Source organism: Nuphar pumila, chromosome 7 (assembly GCF_984573655.1).
Source record: "Nuphar pumila chromosome 7, dmNupPumi1.hap1.1, whole genome shotgun sequence".
Taxonomy (NCBI): domain Eukaryota; kingdom Viridiplantae; phylum Streptophyta; class Magnoliopsida; order Nymphaeales; family Nymphaeaceae; genus Nuphar; species Nuphar pumila.
In genome coordinates, this window is record NC_143255.1 from 93,087,787 (window position 1) to 93,103,019 (window position 15,233).

Here is a 15,233-nt window from a genome sequence, read left to right on the forward strand (position 1 = left end):
CTCCACTGGGTGTGGGTGCGACACCTGATGTGGCTACCATAAGAATCAGCCGCACCAGGTGCGGTCAAGCTTCTCTGGGTGCGATCAGCCTGCACCCAGGCTTATAAATGTCCAGAAATGGACTCAGTTAATTATGATCAAGCCAATTTTGGTCCGTAGTAAAAAACCCACCAAATCATGTTTTTTTTTTGGAGGAGGAGGAGGAGGGGGGTAGGGTAGGGAACAATTGTGTAAACCTCCCTCCTTTGCCTCCTGTCCCCACTCCTCCTCTTCCTATGGCGGCGACGATGACATCAGGTCTCCTCTTCCGACAACAACGACACTGGTAAACCTCTCTCTCTCCTCTCTTCTTCTTTCTCGTCCTCCATTCCTATTCTTCCTTCTCTTCCTTCCTCCGCCGCCTCCTTCTAGGCTTGGGTTCGGCCGAACCAGAACCCTGGGTTGTTGGGTTAAGCTTTGCTGAACCTGAGGTTGCTAGGTTCTGCTTTGCTGAACCCAAGCCTGGTTTCTGCAGAACCTGAACCCAACGTGGGTCAGTAGAACTGAATCCAAGTTTGGGTTAGGTTCTATAATTCTATTCTAAATTTAGTCAGTTATTTTTATGAATTTTATTTAAATAAACTATTATTTTTTTGGTTTTTGGTGCACAATTTTATCGTCCCCAAGTGACCCTTGTAAAATAGTAGATTTTTTTTTTTAAACAATTGCGAAAACAAACCCAAGGATCTTGGGTCTCACAGATTTAATATACCGAACCACCAACCAAACTGTGTTTTGAATCAAAATAAAGAAGTAATCAAAGTTTATTAATCAATCATTAATATCAAATAGACCGACACTAGAATCGTCTATATCAAGAATGAGCTAATCTTTCACAGAACCCAAAACCAGTCACACAAGGCTCGCAGTCTCCAGCCAGCAAGGCAAGACATCATTGAGCATCTGATCCTGTAAAACAATTTTATGAAAACGGGTAAGAACCAAAGGCCTTTGTACGAATTTATTTAAAAATCCAAACAGTAAAGGAAATAGCATAAATCAAATTCATGCATAAATTTCAGAGGAATATCACAACAATTTATCACAATCAACTTACCATTCAAGCATTTAAACAAGATATCATGCAATAACAAAATATCATGTGAAACATAATAAGCATGGATGCATGAACTAATACTGAACAGTAAATATGCATGATTCAATGCACATGCATGAATAACTTATGAATAGACCGTTTGCCCTCTTAAGGTCTTGGCAGTGGTTTATCCTTAGTTTGGTCGAACCAAACCTTTTCATTTTGATTTGAAAACCAGAACTAATGGATTATTCTTCTAGGTTGCAAGTTTTCTTGAATGGCTCTTTGTTAGTTAAGAAAAAAATTGAGTTTCAAGAAGCTCATTAGTTTTTAATATCTTGCATCAGTTATGGAGGAGTGCATTCCGCTGATTTATCATGTGCTTTGTTGATATGTTGTACTGTTATGAATTTCTGTTAACATTTGTCAGTTGCTGATGCATGTCAATTTTTTAGTGCAGAAAATAAATGAATCTTATTGTTCCAATGTTTCTGCAGTTTGTGACAATACCTACTTCAGCCTTGCTTATTTTCTGCTATGCTTCCACTTTTGAATTGTTTCTCAAAATAATAGTATTGGTGCCAACTTTCTGCGTAGCCACTCTTGGTATGGGAGGTTTTTAGTTTTCCTTGTGTTAATATAAGTGCTTGTGTCTTAGGCACGTGAGAAGTTCATGTCTTTAAAGAAGTCCACGCCGCCTGATATTGTTGAAGAACTGGAAGAGGTAAAATTGTTGTGTTACATAGCGATAGTTGTTCTCGGGATATGACTGTTTTGGCTTAATGTTATGGCTCATTGCATGCAGGAGCTTCATAACTCAAGGTCTGCATTTGAGAGGTGTCGTTTTAATCTAGTAGGTTCACATATTTAACTTCCTTTTTACTTGCTGGGCATGCCTTGCTTAGTTACTTTATTTAAATTACACTTTGCTTATTATGTATCAGATAAGTTCCCTTGCAAATATTGAATCAAAAAAAAAGTTTGAGTTTCTTGAATCACTTAGCGCAATGATGGATGCTCATCTACGATATTTCAAGCAGGTTATAATTTTGCTTGTCATTTAATCATTCTCTCATACCTTTGGCCTTTTTGAAGGATTCCTTTCTCTTTTTTTTGTGTTTTTTTTTTGCTTGACATGTTGCTATTGCATGTATAGGGATATGAGTTGCTACACCAAATGGAACCGTTCATTCATCAGGTTAAAACACATGCTTGACTGTAACTCAAATTGCAGACAACTAGTTCTGTTCCATATAACCTTATGTATTCATCTGTTCTATATATTTCTTGGTTTCTGGCACAAGGTTTTGACTTATGCACAGCAGTCAAAAGATATGGCCCTTGCTGAGCAAGATGAACTTGCAAAAAGGATTCAGGAGTTCAGAACCCAGACAGAGCTAGAAAACTTGCAAACAGATAGGGAGCCCTCAACAAGTGGTGATGGTATTCAGGTTGTTGGTTCAAATTCTTACAAGACAATAGAGGCACTGATGCAAGCAACTGCACATGGTAAGGTAATGTCTAGAAAATCTATGTTTGTTCATTCTATCTCAGCAGTTTGCTGTTAAAAGTGTAGAATACTTTCCTCCTCTTGAGTTTTGATGATTGGTTTTCGTTTAGAACTTGAACAATAGAGTTTCCCAGATTGTTGCCTCATGTTCTCTGCTTGTCCTGTTTTATACTTCTTTTATGTTAGTCTAAGTGGAGTAAGTTGGTTTCCTCTTGATGCTTATCATAGAGAACTCTTTCTTTCCAGGTTCAGACAATCAAGCAAGGTTATCTTCTAAAGCGATCTTCAAATTTGAGGGGTGATTGGAAGAGAAGATTTTTCGTACTTGACAGCCACGGGGCACTAAATTATTTCAGAGCACAGTCAAGTAAACCTTTGGTAACAGTCTTTGCACTGGCTGCACATAATCACATTGTGCCTTTTAATTTAAATGAAACCAAGGCTTGGCGTGGTCATATCATTACTGGCACAATAAGTGCAGTTTATAATGAAGCACTCATGTTAGAAGTCTAGTTTTGAACTTTCAACAATCCCAACACAGTTCTCTCTGTATCTTTTGATGTGGTAACTAGACTGTTTTGTTGTCCTGTCTCAAGATGAGATGCTGTAAACCTTTGATAATTGCTACATTACAAATTATTTTCAGAACTTATGCCAACAAATTGTTCTGCAGTCAAAATTTGCAGAGAACAATAGAATTCAAGGAAAGATGCACAAGACTAACTTGGAATTTTGGGCCTAGATATTGTAGACAGGAGAGAGATCAAGGGTCTCTCTCTCTCTCTCTCTCTCTCACACACACACACACACACACACAGTGTGTGTGCATGGCGTATGTAGAAAGATAAACAGGCAGACTGACTTATATATATATATATATATATGTGTGTGTGTGTGTGTGTGTGTGTGTGTGTGTGTGTGTGAAGGTGGATGGTCCTACCCCTTTTCTTGTTAGGTCTCATTAGGACCTTCCGAAAATTGTACTTTCAAGTATTTTTTGCTTGATGTGGATCGTTAGATTGTGAAAGTATCTTCAACAACATACTATTATCAAGACCTTAATATTCTTGATGACAAGCATGTGCACACATGCACAATAAGCACTCTTAGAACACTTGTGCACAAAAGCACAACTCACTAAATCTCACAAAGGCACGAAGGCATAAAAGAATAAAAGCTTTATTGAAGAACACATGGGCTTTGACACAAAGCCTTAAGAAATACAAAGGGGAGAACCCCTATTTATAACAACCCAAAAGGAGCCTTGGAGGGGCTCCATTCATAGACGTTGGAGCCCCTCCAATGGTCACAAATGTGACCGTTGGAGGGGCCCAACCTCTATTTGAGTGCCCCCCCAAGGTACCTTTTAGGTACTAATTAAAAAGAAAATAAAAAATAGAAGAAAAGAAAGAATAAAAATAATTACAATCACATTCATAAAGTGAATGTGTGTAAAACAGTGGAAATGACTAAACTACTCTTATGACTAAAATAAGTAAATATATATTTTACATATATAAATAGATAATACACACACACACACACATATATATATATCATATATATTATGTGTATGTATTATCCTTTATATATGTAAAATATATAGGATTACAAGGTTTCGTAATACAATTTAACATAGATTTCTTTATCATTGCTTATTTACTAAAAAATAAGCTTTCTTTCAAATTGGTTTGATGTAAATATTTTATCATCAAATTTTAGTATAATGTCAACCATTGATTTTCTTACCTCTTTAAAATGCACATATAAGCATAAAAAATCTTAATCGTATTGAGTAAACAATAATCACATCTAACATTACAGATCAACCAAAAAATACTTGAAATTATGATTTTGAAAGGTCCGAAAGGGACCTAACTAAAAGGTGGTAGGACCATCCCTCCTCTCTCTCTCTCTTTATATATATAGGAAAAGTGGTAGCTGCCAGCCACTTTTCTAGCCTACCGTGAGCAAACAATATTTTCAGATTGTTTTTCGCAAATCTGACCTTGCAGATGTGTTCATGATACAGAGCAGGACCAGATCGGGCCTGTACTGCGTGACCCAGTTACGACCAGGGAACCCGACCCACAGGGGATGGACGATCAGACCCAGGAGCTGGATCTGATCGCAGGTAAGGTGACCCGATGCAGGGACATTACCCTGCGCACCTACTCCAGACGAGGGAAGGCCCAGATCGTCCCAGATCCATCTGCAGAGTGAAGATGTCTCGGGTCCAGAACCGGACCCGAGACCCGGGTCCACTTATATCCTTAAATACCCTATTCTAGGATTGCAGCCCTCTTTGATATTGCCTTTCTGCCATTTTCTCTTTTGATTTCTTCATTTCGTTCATTGTTACTTTTTTTTGACATTTTTTTATTTTATTGTTCGATTGAAGTTTCATTGAGATAAAAAAACGAACACCGTCATTTTCGGTGATCTTTCTTCTTATTTTTGCACATCGCACGATCGTGAGGGTCGTGCCCTCATGTGCCGAAGCCAAGAACGCGAAAATCGAATCGCTCGCTGCATCAAAGTGGTATCAAAGCCCCAGCCCTCCTCCTTCGTCAACGGCATGGCGCAAGAAGCGAGGAATGATCCTACAAGCGGAAAAGAGCGGGAGGAAACCTGCAACGAGGATCCGATGATGCGGATGATCGCCATGATGACCAAGATCCAAGAAAACATGCTACACGTAAGCAAGGAGGTAGCCGACATGTCGAAATGACTTGATGGACTCAAAGATCGGATCGTGGCCATTGAGTTGTCCGGGGAGGCGCGCGCGACTTCTATGCTGAAAACGAGAGCGGGATTGGGTGACAGCGCAGACAGTCAAGCACATGCTGCAGCAACCGAACCAGGCCAGCCGATCTCTCATGGCTGCGCCACCACCTCGAATCTGGTACCTTGCCTAACGATGGATCCTGCCACGGCTGCTAATCTGGCCGCCGATGTTTGCCAGCCAAATCATGGGGCTTTGGCCGTGGCTCCCAGTGTCAGCTCAGGTGTGCAGGCCCGACCTTGTGCTATTGTGCCTGTTCCGCAGCCCGGGCCTGGTTTGCAAGGCCCCAGCATGACGCTAGGCCAGGCTGCTGGCACAACAACATCATTAAGGGTCGAGGCTGATTCAACCCACTTTCCCGAGCCCGCGCGTGGGGGCGCTGCTGCAGCCCACTAGCCTGCAGGGGGTAACGAGTCCTTGTGGATGGGTCCGAACCCGAGAGGGTCCGGACTGAACTTTGTGACAGCGGGACCCAGACCCGGATCTCGGGAACCATTTTTTGGGTCCCAAGGAGGGGGTCCGGGCCTCGAACTCCATTACCTGACCTACCCAGTTGGGTCCGGTTCGCGGGTCACCCCGAACCAGATCCAACCTATTACTTTTGAACCCCAATTCAGATCCCCTACCGACCCAAACCTATATCAGACCCGGACGAAGCTTCAACTTGAATTTGAGCTGGGTCAAAGCCAGACCCATCTTGTTATGGATCAAGGATCAAATTCAAATCAGGCCTTCTCACACCACAACTTGATCCATGATCCTACCTATCTCATTCTGGATCCAACGAATAGCCTAGGTCTTGACCCGATCCAGATCCAATCGGGTGAATCATCCCAGTATTACCCCAACCAAACCCAATACCCGTACCAGACCCAATCCGTTAACCCATCCCCGATCCAGAACCCAGTTTCATACCTGACCCACTATCTCTACCCTAACCCAAACCCATATTATCCCATTCCTACCCACCTAGAGCCCGATACCCGACCAACCCGTCCACCTTTAGTAGGCCCTTCTGTCCTACCTGTGCCACAACGCCGGCCACAAATGGTTCCCACCTACGGGGTGAAGCTAGACCTTCCGGAGTTCGCAGGACGATTCGATGCAGAGCAATTCTTTGACTGGGCCTATGCCATACAAATTTTTTCCGACTACCACACTGTAGCTGAGCACCGTCGTGTCTATCTAGCATCCACCCGATTGAGAGGCCTAGCACAAACATGGTGGGCTGAGCTGCAGAGGTTGAGGGAACGACAAGGACTAGAGCGCATACAAACATGGGAGGAGATGCAGAGGTTGATGCAGTCTAAGTTTGTGCCGTCAGACCACACTGAGAGAGCCTACAAGGAGTACCTGACCCTGCTTCAAGGCACCCGTACTGTGGTAGAGTACACTACTGAGTTCCATCGTCTATCTCTGCGAGTGCAGATCGAGGAGACCGCACCCGAGAGTCGACCCCTGCAAAATGGTTGCAGAATAACATTTTTAGAACCCGATGCAACTGTGAGGGGCATGCATGTGATGTTATAATTGATACTGGGGCGTGTGAGAATATGGTGTCCGAGAGTGTAGTGTCCACCTTGAACCTGAAAACGGAGAAATTGTCCCAACCATACAAGATGGCATGGTTCAAAAGAGGAAACGAGGTTCCTATCACCCAGCGTTGTTTAGTTCGGTTCTCCATGGAGGAGCATTAACACGATGATGTGTGGTGTGATGTAGCCCTTATGAGTGCGTGTCACATTCTTTTGGGATGTCCATGACAGTTTGATCGCAAGACCACTCACGATGGTCGTAGGAACACATACTCATTTATTTTTAAGTCATAAAATAGTCCTTCTCCCTATCAAGGAGATCGGTTTTCTCACTGTGGATAAGCCTGAGTGAGTTCTCCGACTCGCGGGCCTATCTTACCGGTCTTTCTTGAGCCATTGTCGGGAGGATGATTATTGTTATGCCTTGGTGGTTAAGTCGTCGATGAGTACATCGTTGCCCGTTCCCACAGACATCGCGCCCTTTGTTGAGGAGTTTCGTGACATTATGCCAGACAACCTTTTTGATAGTCTACCTTCGATGAGGGTGGTGTAGAATGCCATTGATTTTGTCCCGGGGTCGAGTCTACCTAACCTCCCCGCGTATCGCATGAACCCCTCCGAGCATGCCGACTTATTGAGGCAGGTTCAGGAGTTACTACAAAAGGGGTTTATTCATGAGAGTGTGAGCCCTTGTGCAGTACCCGCCCTGCTCACCCTAAGAAAGATGGGTCCATGCGCATGTGTGTTGATAGTCGAGCAATCAATCGCATCACTGTCAAATACCGTTTTCCCATTCCTCGTTTAGATGATATGTTGGTTGGTGCCTCTATTTTCTTCAAAATTGATTTAAGAAGTGGGTACTACCAAATCCGTATCCGAGAGGGGGATGAGTGGAAGACGGCATTCAAGACACGTGATGGATTGTATGAGTGGTTAGTCATGCCATTTGGGTTATCAAATGTAATAACCAGATTTTTTTTTGAATTGATTTGGGCCGGATCCGGACCCGACCCGAGGCCACTGCCTCTTGTTGTCATTAAAAGACAGCGAGGCAGGCAGGAGGGGGGTTACGAAACCCCCTCACCGCCTCTCGCCCTCTCGTTCTCTCTACACCCCTTCCCCTCTCCTGCTCTCTCCCCGACACTCACTCTCTTCCCCTCACCGCCTCTCGCTCTCTCGACCGACTCATCTCTGCACCCTCTCTCTCGCTGGAGACCCCTGTCAACCCGCCGCCACCTGCGATCTCCCTCCGCCGTCGTCGTCGACGATCTACAGGTACGCTCCTCTTCTTCTTTCGTCTTTCTTCTTCTTCTTCGTTTCCCCTTCTCCCCTTCTCCTTTTCCTTTCTTTTTGTCGGCAGGGGGCTCGCCCCCTTGCCGCTTGCTGTATCGACAGGGGGCTCCGCTCTCCCTGTCCCTCTTGTTTTGCCGGCAGGGAGCGAAGCTCCCTGTGTCGGCCCACCTTTTCGGTAGGGGCTTCTGTTAAAATGTATACTCAAAAACCTTATTGTAAGTATAAATATATATACTTATATATAGAGAGATATGTATACATATGTTATATGTATACGTATCTCTATATATAAGTATATATATTTATACATTTTCCCCTTTTTTACCCGAAAAGGGTATTTTAGTCCTTTTACTGTTTTGCGCATATTCCAATTGGAATATGTTGTAACTTTTTTCTTTATTTTTTAATTTCTTTATTTTTTAATTTTTCTTTTTTGTAATTTCAAAAAGGTGCCTTGGGGGTCTCCCCAATAGAGTCGTTGGGGAGCCCCCAACGGTCACAATTGTGACCGTTGGGAGCTCCCCAACGACTCCTTTTGGGAGCCCCCTTGCACCTCCCATTTCTTGTATAAATAGGGGTGTTCCCCATTGTAAATCCTTAAGCTTGAGTGACTCAAGCATTTCCTCTTTTTTATGAAACACATGCATTATTGCATGTTTATTATTTTTACGCTTTTCGCGTATTGTCTTCAAGTGTTGTGAAACTGCCTTCGTGCACTTCCTTTTTAAAAGTATTTATGCTTGTATGCGTATTGTCTCTTCATAGACAATTTTACATGGTATCAGAGCTCGGTTGGTGATTAAGGATCGTGGGATTCTTCTTTTTTCGAGTGCCTCGAAAACCGTGCCTTCGGATTCTTGGAAGTTGAAGTGGTGGATCTTGCTTCTCAAATATTTTAGAAGGAGCTTGTGGAAGCTAGAAGTTGAAACATTGTGTTGGTACGCCTCCTTCTCTTTTTCTTTACTCCTTAATGGGTGAAAAAGAGTCTCACTTCGCCCTTGGCTTCAAGTTGAATGGGTCCAACTACCATATTTGGGCCGGGAACATGGAGGCTCACATAAAAGGTAAAGGATTATGGGGTTATGTGCAAGGCTCTATTCTGGAACCGGAATCCAAAATAACCGTGATGGACGGAAATGAAATCAAGGTTCTTGAGGGAGAGGAAAGGGTCAAAGCTCTTGAAGAATACTCCAAGAAGCACGACGAATGGGAAATGAAGAACTTCAAGATTCGTTCTTGGTTCTTCGCATCCGTCGAAACAAAGATTAATGCCAACATTATCAAGTTCAAGAAAGCATCCGAAGCTTGGCATTATCTCGAGAAAATGTATACATCAAGAGATCTATCCCATAAGTATTACCTTCAAAAGAAGGCCCTCTCCCTTACTCAAGGTGAAATGTCCATTAGGGAATATTATGCCGACCTATCCTCCATTTGGGATGAGCTCTCCATGCTTGAACCAAAATGGAGTGGAGAGGCAATTGAACTCCGCCACAAGCAACTTGAAGAAGATCGGTTCTTCAATTTTTTGAATGGGTTAAGACCGGAATTTGAGCAAATAAGGTCATCTCTTCTTTCCTCATTTACTCCTCCATCTCTTGAAGATGTTCTCACCAAATTAAGTGGTGAGGAAACTCGTATGAGCTTATGTAAACAAGGATCAAATGTTCTTGTGGTTCCTTGTAATCATGAAGAAAACAATGAGGTCAATGCCGTATCAAGACCCGGAAATAATGTAAAGACCTATCGTCCTCCTCATTTCAAATTCCAAAATCAAGGAGGAGATGGTGGACAAAGAGGAAAAAGAGACTATAGCAAGACTATTTGTCACTTTTGTAAGGAACCGGGGCATATCAAGCCCGTATGTCCCAAATGGAAGATGCTTCTCGCTATGGCCACCACCGGTGTACTACAAAAGGAAGAGGCATCATCAAGTGGGTCACTCTCGTTGAATCAAATAGTGGAAGCCCTTCAACCTCTTCTCAAGGGAGCTACATCCGGTGCCGCCGTGTCTACCTCTTCCATTTCAGGTAAAGTCTCTTGGCTTTTGGACTCAGGTGCATCTTTTCATATGTCCCCAAACATGTTTTCACTTTCCGATTTTTCAAAAAATGTTTCTCCATCCTTTGTTTCCACTGCGGATGGAACCTCTCTTGAAATTAAAGGAATAGGTAATTTTGAAAATCAAAGGTTTTCCATTCCAAAAATTAGATTTATACCTAAACTTAACTTAAACCTTCTCTCTGTTTCTCAACTCTCGGACCATGGATGCGATATTAAATTTTCATGTGACAAATGTTTAATACAGGATCGCCGGTCCGGGAAATTGATTGGGGAAGGCTTTAGAAAAGGAGACTTATACTATATGGAATCTCTCCAAGTTCCAAAATCATTTTGTAATGTTGCCCGGAACAAAGATATAAACATATGGCACAAAAGACTTGGTCATCCTAATGCCACCAAGTTATCTTATTTACATTTTGCGAAGGATTTATGTAAAAGTTCATTTTCCTGTAATGATTGTATTCTCGGAAAAATGCAAAGTTTACCTTTTGAGCAGAGAACTATGTTCTCATCTAAAACCTTCGAAATTGTTCATTCCGATGTTTGGGGACCCGCACCTGTTATTTCAAAAGGAGGCTTTTCTTACTATGTTATTTTTGTGGATGATTTCTCCAGGTATTCATGGATCTATTTTCCTAAAGTACAAACATGAAGTTTTACATGTTTTAAAACCTTCCACTCAATGATCAAGAATCAATTCAACAGTAATATAAAGATTTTTAGAAGTGATTCTGGAGGAGAATATCTCTCCAACCAATTTAAAACATATCTTGAGGATCACAAAATTATTCACCAAAGGTCTTGTCCTAAAACCCCTCAACAGAATGGATTGGCTGAAAGAAAACATAGGCATATCATTGAGACCACTAGGACACTGCTTATTTCTCAAAATATTCCTAAGAACTTTTGGGCTGAAGCAGCCCTCGCTTCTGTTTATCTGATAAACCGCTTACCATCTAGGATATTAGGAAAAATATCCCCTTTTGAGATCTTATATAAACTTGAACCTGATTATAATAGGTTACGTGTTTTTGGGTGTAAATGTTTTATTCTTACGGATAAAAATGACAAGCTCTCTCCCAAAGCTATCCCCTGTGCCTTTCTTGGGTATTCCGAAACTCAAAAAGGATTTCGTTGCTATGATCTTCGAGGTGATAAGTTATATGTTTCTAGAAATGTAACGTTCTTAGAAAATGAGAGTGGATTTGAAAAAAATGTTTCTCAACAAGAAAATTTTGATTACTCATTCCTTTTTGATTTATTGGCTAGTAATGATGATATATCTAGTGATGATGATGTATCATCAAATCACGATGAGGAAATTGATGGTGATGTCGAAGAACATAACCCTCTCAATGATCAAGAAAACATGTTTTTAAGTGATCCGATAACCTACTCCCGTAGAAACCAAGACACCTTTAGAAGTGCCATTGACCAATATAGTGAGCTTGTACCTACTCTCGATCACAGGAGATCTGAGAGGAATAGGAGACCGCCAACTCGTTTTGTCTCTTTTGATTCTTTTTCACCCCGGTATAGGGCTTGTCTTAGTGCCATTCACTCTTATTTTGAGCCAAGAAATTTTGAAGAAGCTAAAAAATGTATAGAATGGCAAGAAGCCATGCAAAAAGAACTTAGTGCTCTCAAAAGTGCTGAAACTTGGGATTTCCAAACCCTACCCATAGGAAAGAAAACTATAGGTTGCCGATGGGTTTTTAAAGTTAAAACTAAAAGCGACGGATCCCTGAAAAGGTATAAAGCTCGCTTAGTTGCAAAAGGGTATGGGCAAGAGTATGGAATTGATTATGAAGAAACCTTTGCTCCTGTAGCCCTTATGGTTACAGTTATGTGTCTTATTACCATTGCATCTATTAAAAATTGGAATATTTTTCAAATGGATGTGAAAAATGCTTTTTTAAATGGAGAACTTAACGAAGAAGTGTATATGGAAGCCCCACCAGGCATGACGATTCCTAAAGATAAAGTTCTTCGTCTTCGAAAGGCTCTTTATGGTTTGAAACAGGCCCCCAAAGCCTGGTATGACAGATTTACCAGTGTAATGCTAGAAAATGGTTTCTCCTAATGTTATACTGACACTGCTTTATTTACTAGGAAATCTAAAGCAAGGATTGTAATATTGTTACTATATGTTGATGACATGTTGATTACAGGTGATGATGTTCAAGGAGTCAAGGGTATTAAGTCCGTCTTGACTTCAAAATTTGAGATGTCAGACTTAGGTTTTCTGACATATTTTCTTGGAATTGAGGTTGCTTATTCGCAACGTGGTTATTTTCTATCTCAGTCTAAACTTGCTTGTGAGATTATTGACAGATCAGGAATCTCTGATGACAAAGTATGCGAAACTCCTGAAGTTGTGGGAGCCAAAATGAAGATTGACGATGGTGTTCCTCTAACCGATCCTACTCCCTACAGGCAGTTGGTAGGTTCTTTAATGTATCTTAGCATTACTCGACCTGATTTGTCACATGCTATACACATCGCCAGTCAGTTCCAGCATGCTCCCACAACCGTTCATATGAGTGCTGTGCTTCGCATTATCAGATACTTGAAGGGAACGGTGAATAAGGGAGTATTCCTATCCTCTTCTTCTGAATTAAAATTGCTTGCTTATACTGACTCAGATTGGGGATGTGACCCTAGTAACCGTCACTCCACCACTGGCTTTTGTATTTTCTTAGGAGAATCTTTGATCTCATGGCGATGTAAAAAGCAACAGAAGGTCTCATTATCATCCACTGAAGCCGAATACAGAGCCATGGCATCTACCACCATGAAAATAGTTTGGATTAGACGCCTTTTGGAAGATATGGGAGTAGTTGTCAAAGAACCAACAAAGCTTTGCTGTGACAATAAAAGTGCAATTTACATTGCCAAGAACCACACATTTCACGAGCGAACAAAGCATATAGAGATGGACTGCCATTATGTCAGGGAAGAATACTTGAAGAAGGTCATTGATCTACCATACGTGACGTCTGAGTCTCAACTTGCGGACTTCTTCACAAAAGCACTTTGTTCGCCTAGATTTCATTTCCTTCTTGACAAACTTGCGGTTATCACACCATAAGTTTGAGGGGGGTGTTAAAATGTATACTCAAAAACCTTATTGTAAGTATAAATATATATACTTATATATAGAGAGATACGTATACATATGTTATATGTATACGTATCTCTATATATAAGTATATATATTTATACATTTTCCCCTTTTTTACCCGAAAAGGGTATTTTAGTCCTTTTACTGTTTTGCGCATATTCCAATTGGAATATGTTGTAACTTTTTTCTTTATTTTTTAATTTCTTTATTTTTTAATTTTTTCTTTTTTGTAATTTCAAAAAGGTGCCTTGGGGGTCTCCCCAATAGAGTCGTTGGGGAGCCCCCAACGGTCACAATTGTGACCGTTGGGAGCTCCCCAACGACTCCTTTGGGGAGCCCCCTTGCACCTCCCATTTCTTGTATAAATAGGGGTGTTCCCCCTTGTAAATCCTTAAGCTTGAGTGACTCAAGCATTTCCTCTTTTTTATGAAACACATGCATTATTGCATGTTTATTATTTTTACGCTTTTCGCGTATTGTGTTCAAGTGTTGTGAAAGTGCCTTCGTGCACTTCCTTTTTAAAAGTATTTATGCTTGTATGCGTATTGTCTCTTCATAGACAATTTTACAGCTTCCGCCCCCTGCCTCTTGTGGATTTTTCGGCAGTGCCAGAGCCCCTGCCTCTTCGTGGTTCTTCCGGCAGGGGACAAAGCCCCCTGCCTTCTGTTGTTTTTCGGCAGGGGGTTCTGCCCCCTGCCTCTTGTGGTTTTCCGACACGGGGCTTTGCCCTCGTTCCCCCATCTTGTTCCTGGTAGGGGGCTTTGTCCCCCTACCTTGTGTTTCCTGGCAGGGGGCAAGGCCCCCCTGCCATTGTTCTGTCTTCGGCAGGGGGCTTCGCCTCTCCTACCTTCTTATGTTTCTCGACAGGGGGCGAGGTCCCCCTGCCTTCTTATGCTCCCCGTCAGGGGCGAAGCCCCCTGCATCTCCTTTGTTTTCAGGCAGGGGGCTTCGCCCCCCTACCTTGATCTAGTGGCCGGCAGGGGCAGAGCCCCTGCCTGTCTCGTTTCCAGCAGGGGGCTGTGGCCCCTGTCCTGTTTCCGGTTGAGGCAGGTTCGGCAGGGAGCCTCTGCTCACTCCCCTGCCTTTTCTGTCCTAGTAGGCAGGGAGCATGAGCCCCCTGCCTCTGTGGCTTTTTGTCGGCAAGGGTGAGGCCCCTGCTTCCTACACCCTTGCAGGCAGGGTGCAATGCCTCTGCCCGTGCCTCTGCATCTCTGGCGTCTGGGAGCAGGCCTCCCTGCCTCTGGCACCCTAGTCAGCAGAGTGCAGAGTTCTTGCCTCTACAGCTTGCAGGCAGGAAGCCTTGCTGCCTCTGTTGCTCTTTTGCATTTTGTAGGGAGTTGAGCTCCCTTCCTACCCTCGTATCGGGGTCCGGTACTGCTGCAAGTCTTATCGGACCCACTTCTCATTTGTATTTTGGCATGCTAACCTTTTTAGCATCACAGGTTGAACAATGGATCCTGCTCGCCCTTCGTGGCTTGAGCTCGTGCTTACCTACGCCGCTGACATACGAGGACCATAACCCCTCAAGGTAGGGGAAGATTGCACGGAAGACTTGGACAATTGAATTAAGTTCAATTAACTAAAAAGGACCTTTAAATATATATATATATATATTTATATGAGTACGTATTTAACTCAAGGACGCGGTTTCGCGATCCTTGTCCTTTACTTTGCCGTCGCGTATCGCGCAAAGGTTTTGCGTTGCACTTCTGCTTACAGTCTTTACGTTGTCGTCGCACATCGTGCAAAGGTTTTGCGTTGCACTCCTGCTTACAGTCTTTACTTTGTCATCCCGCATCGCACAAAGGTTTTGCGTTGCACTTCTACGTACAGTCTTTACTTTGCCG

The 15,233-nt window shown here is 42.6% G+C and overlaps 1 protein-coding gene across 4 annotated transcripts in view; it reads left to right on the forward strand.

Annotated features, from left to right (window-relative positions):
• LOC149832488 (ADP-ribosylation factor GTPase-activating protein AGD4-like) overlaps positions 1 to 15,233 on the forward strand; it is a 221,787-nt gene that overhangs the window by 79,982 nt on the left and 126,572 nt on the right. For all 4 annotated transcript variants that reach the window (XM_090014528.1, XM_090014529.1, XM_090014530.1 and 1 more), the window contains 6 exons: positions 1,734 to 1,799; positions 1,881 to 1,928; positions 2,020 to 2,115; positions 2,232 to 2,273; positions 2,380 to 2,589; positions 2,832 to 2,963. In XM_090014528.1, coding sequence (XP_089870654.1) covers positions 1,734 to 1,799; positions 1,881 to 1,928; positions 2,020 to 2,115; positions 2,232 to 2,273; positions 2,380 to 2,589; positions 2,832 to 2,963 — 594 coding nt within the window. The remainder of the gene's footprint in view (positions 1 to 1,733; positions 1,800 to 1,880; positions 1,929 to 2,019; positions 2,116 to 2,231; positions 2,274 to 2,379; positions 2,590 to 2,831; positions 2,964 to 15,233) is intronic.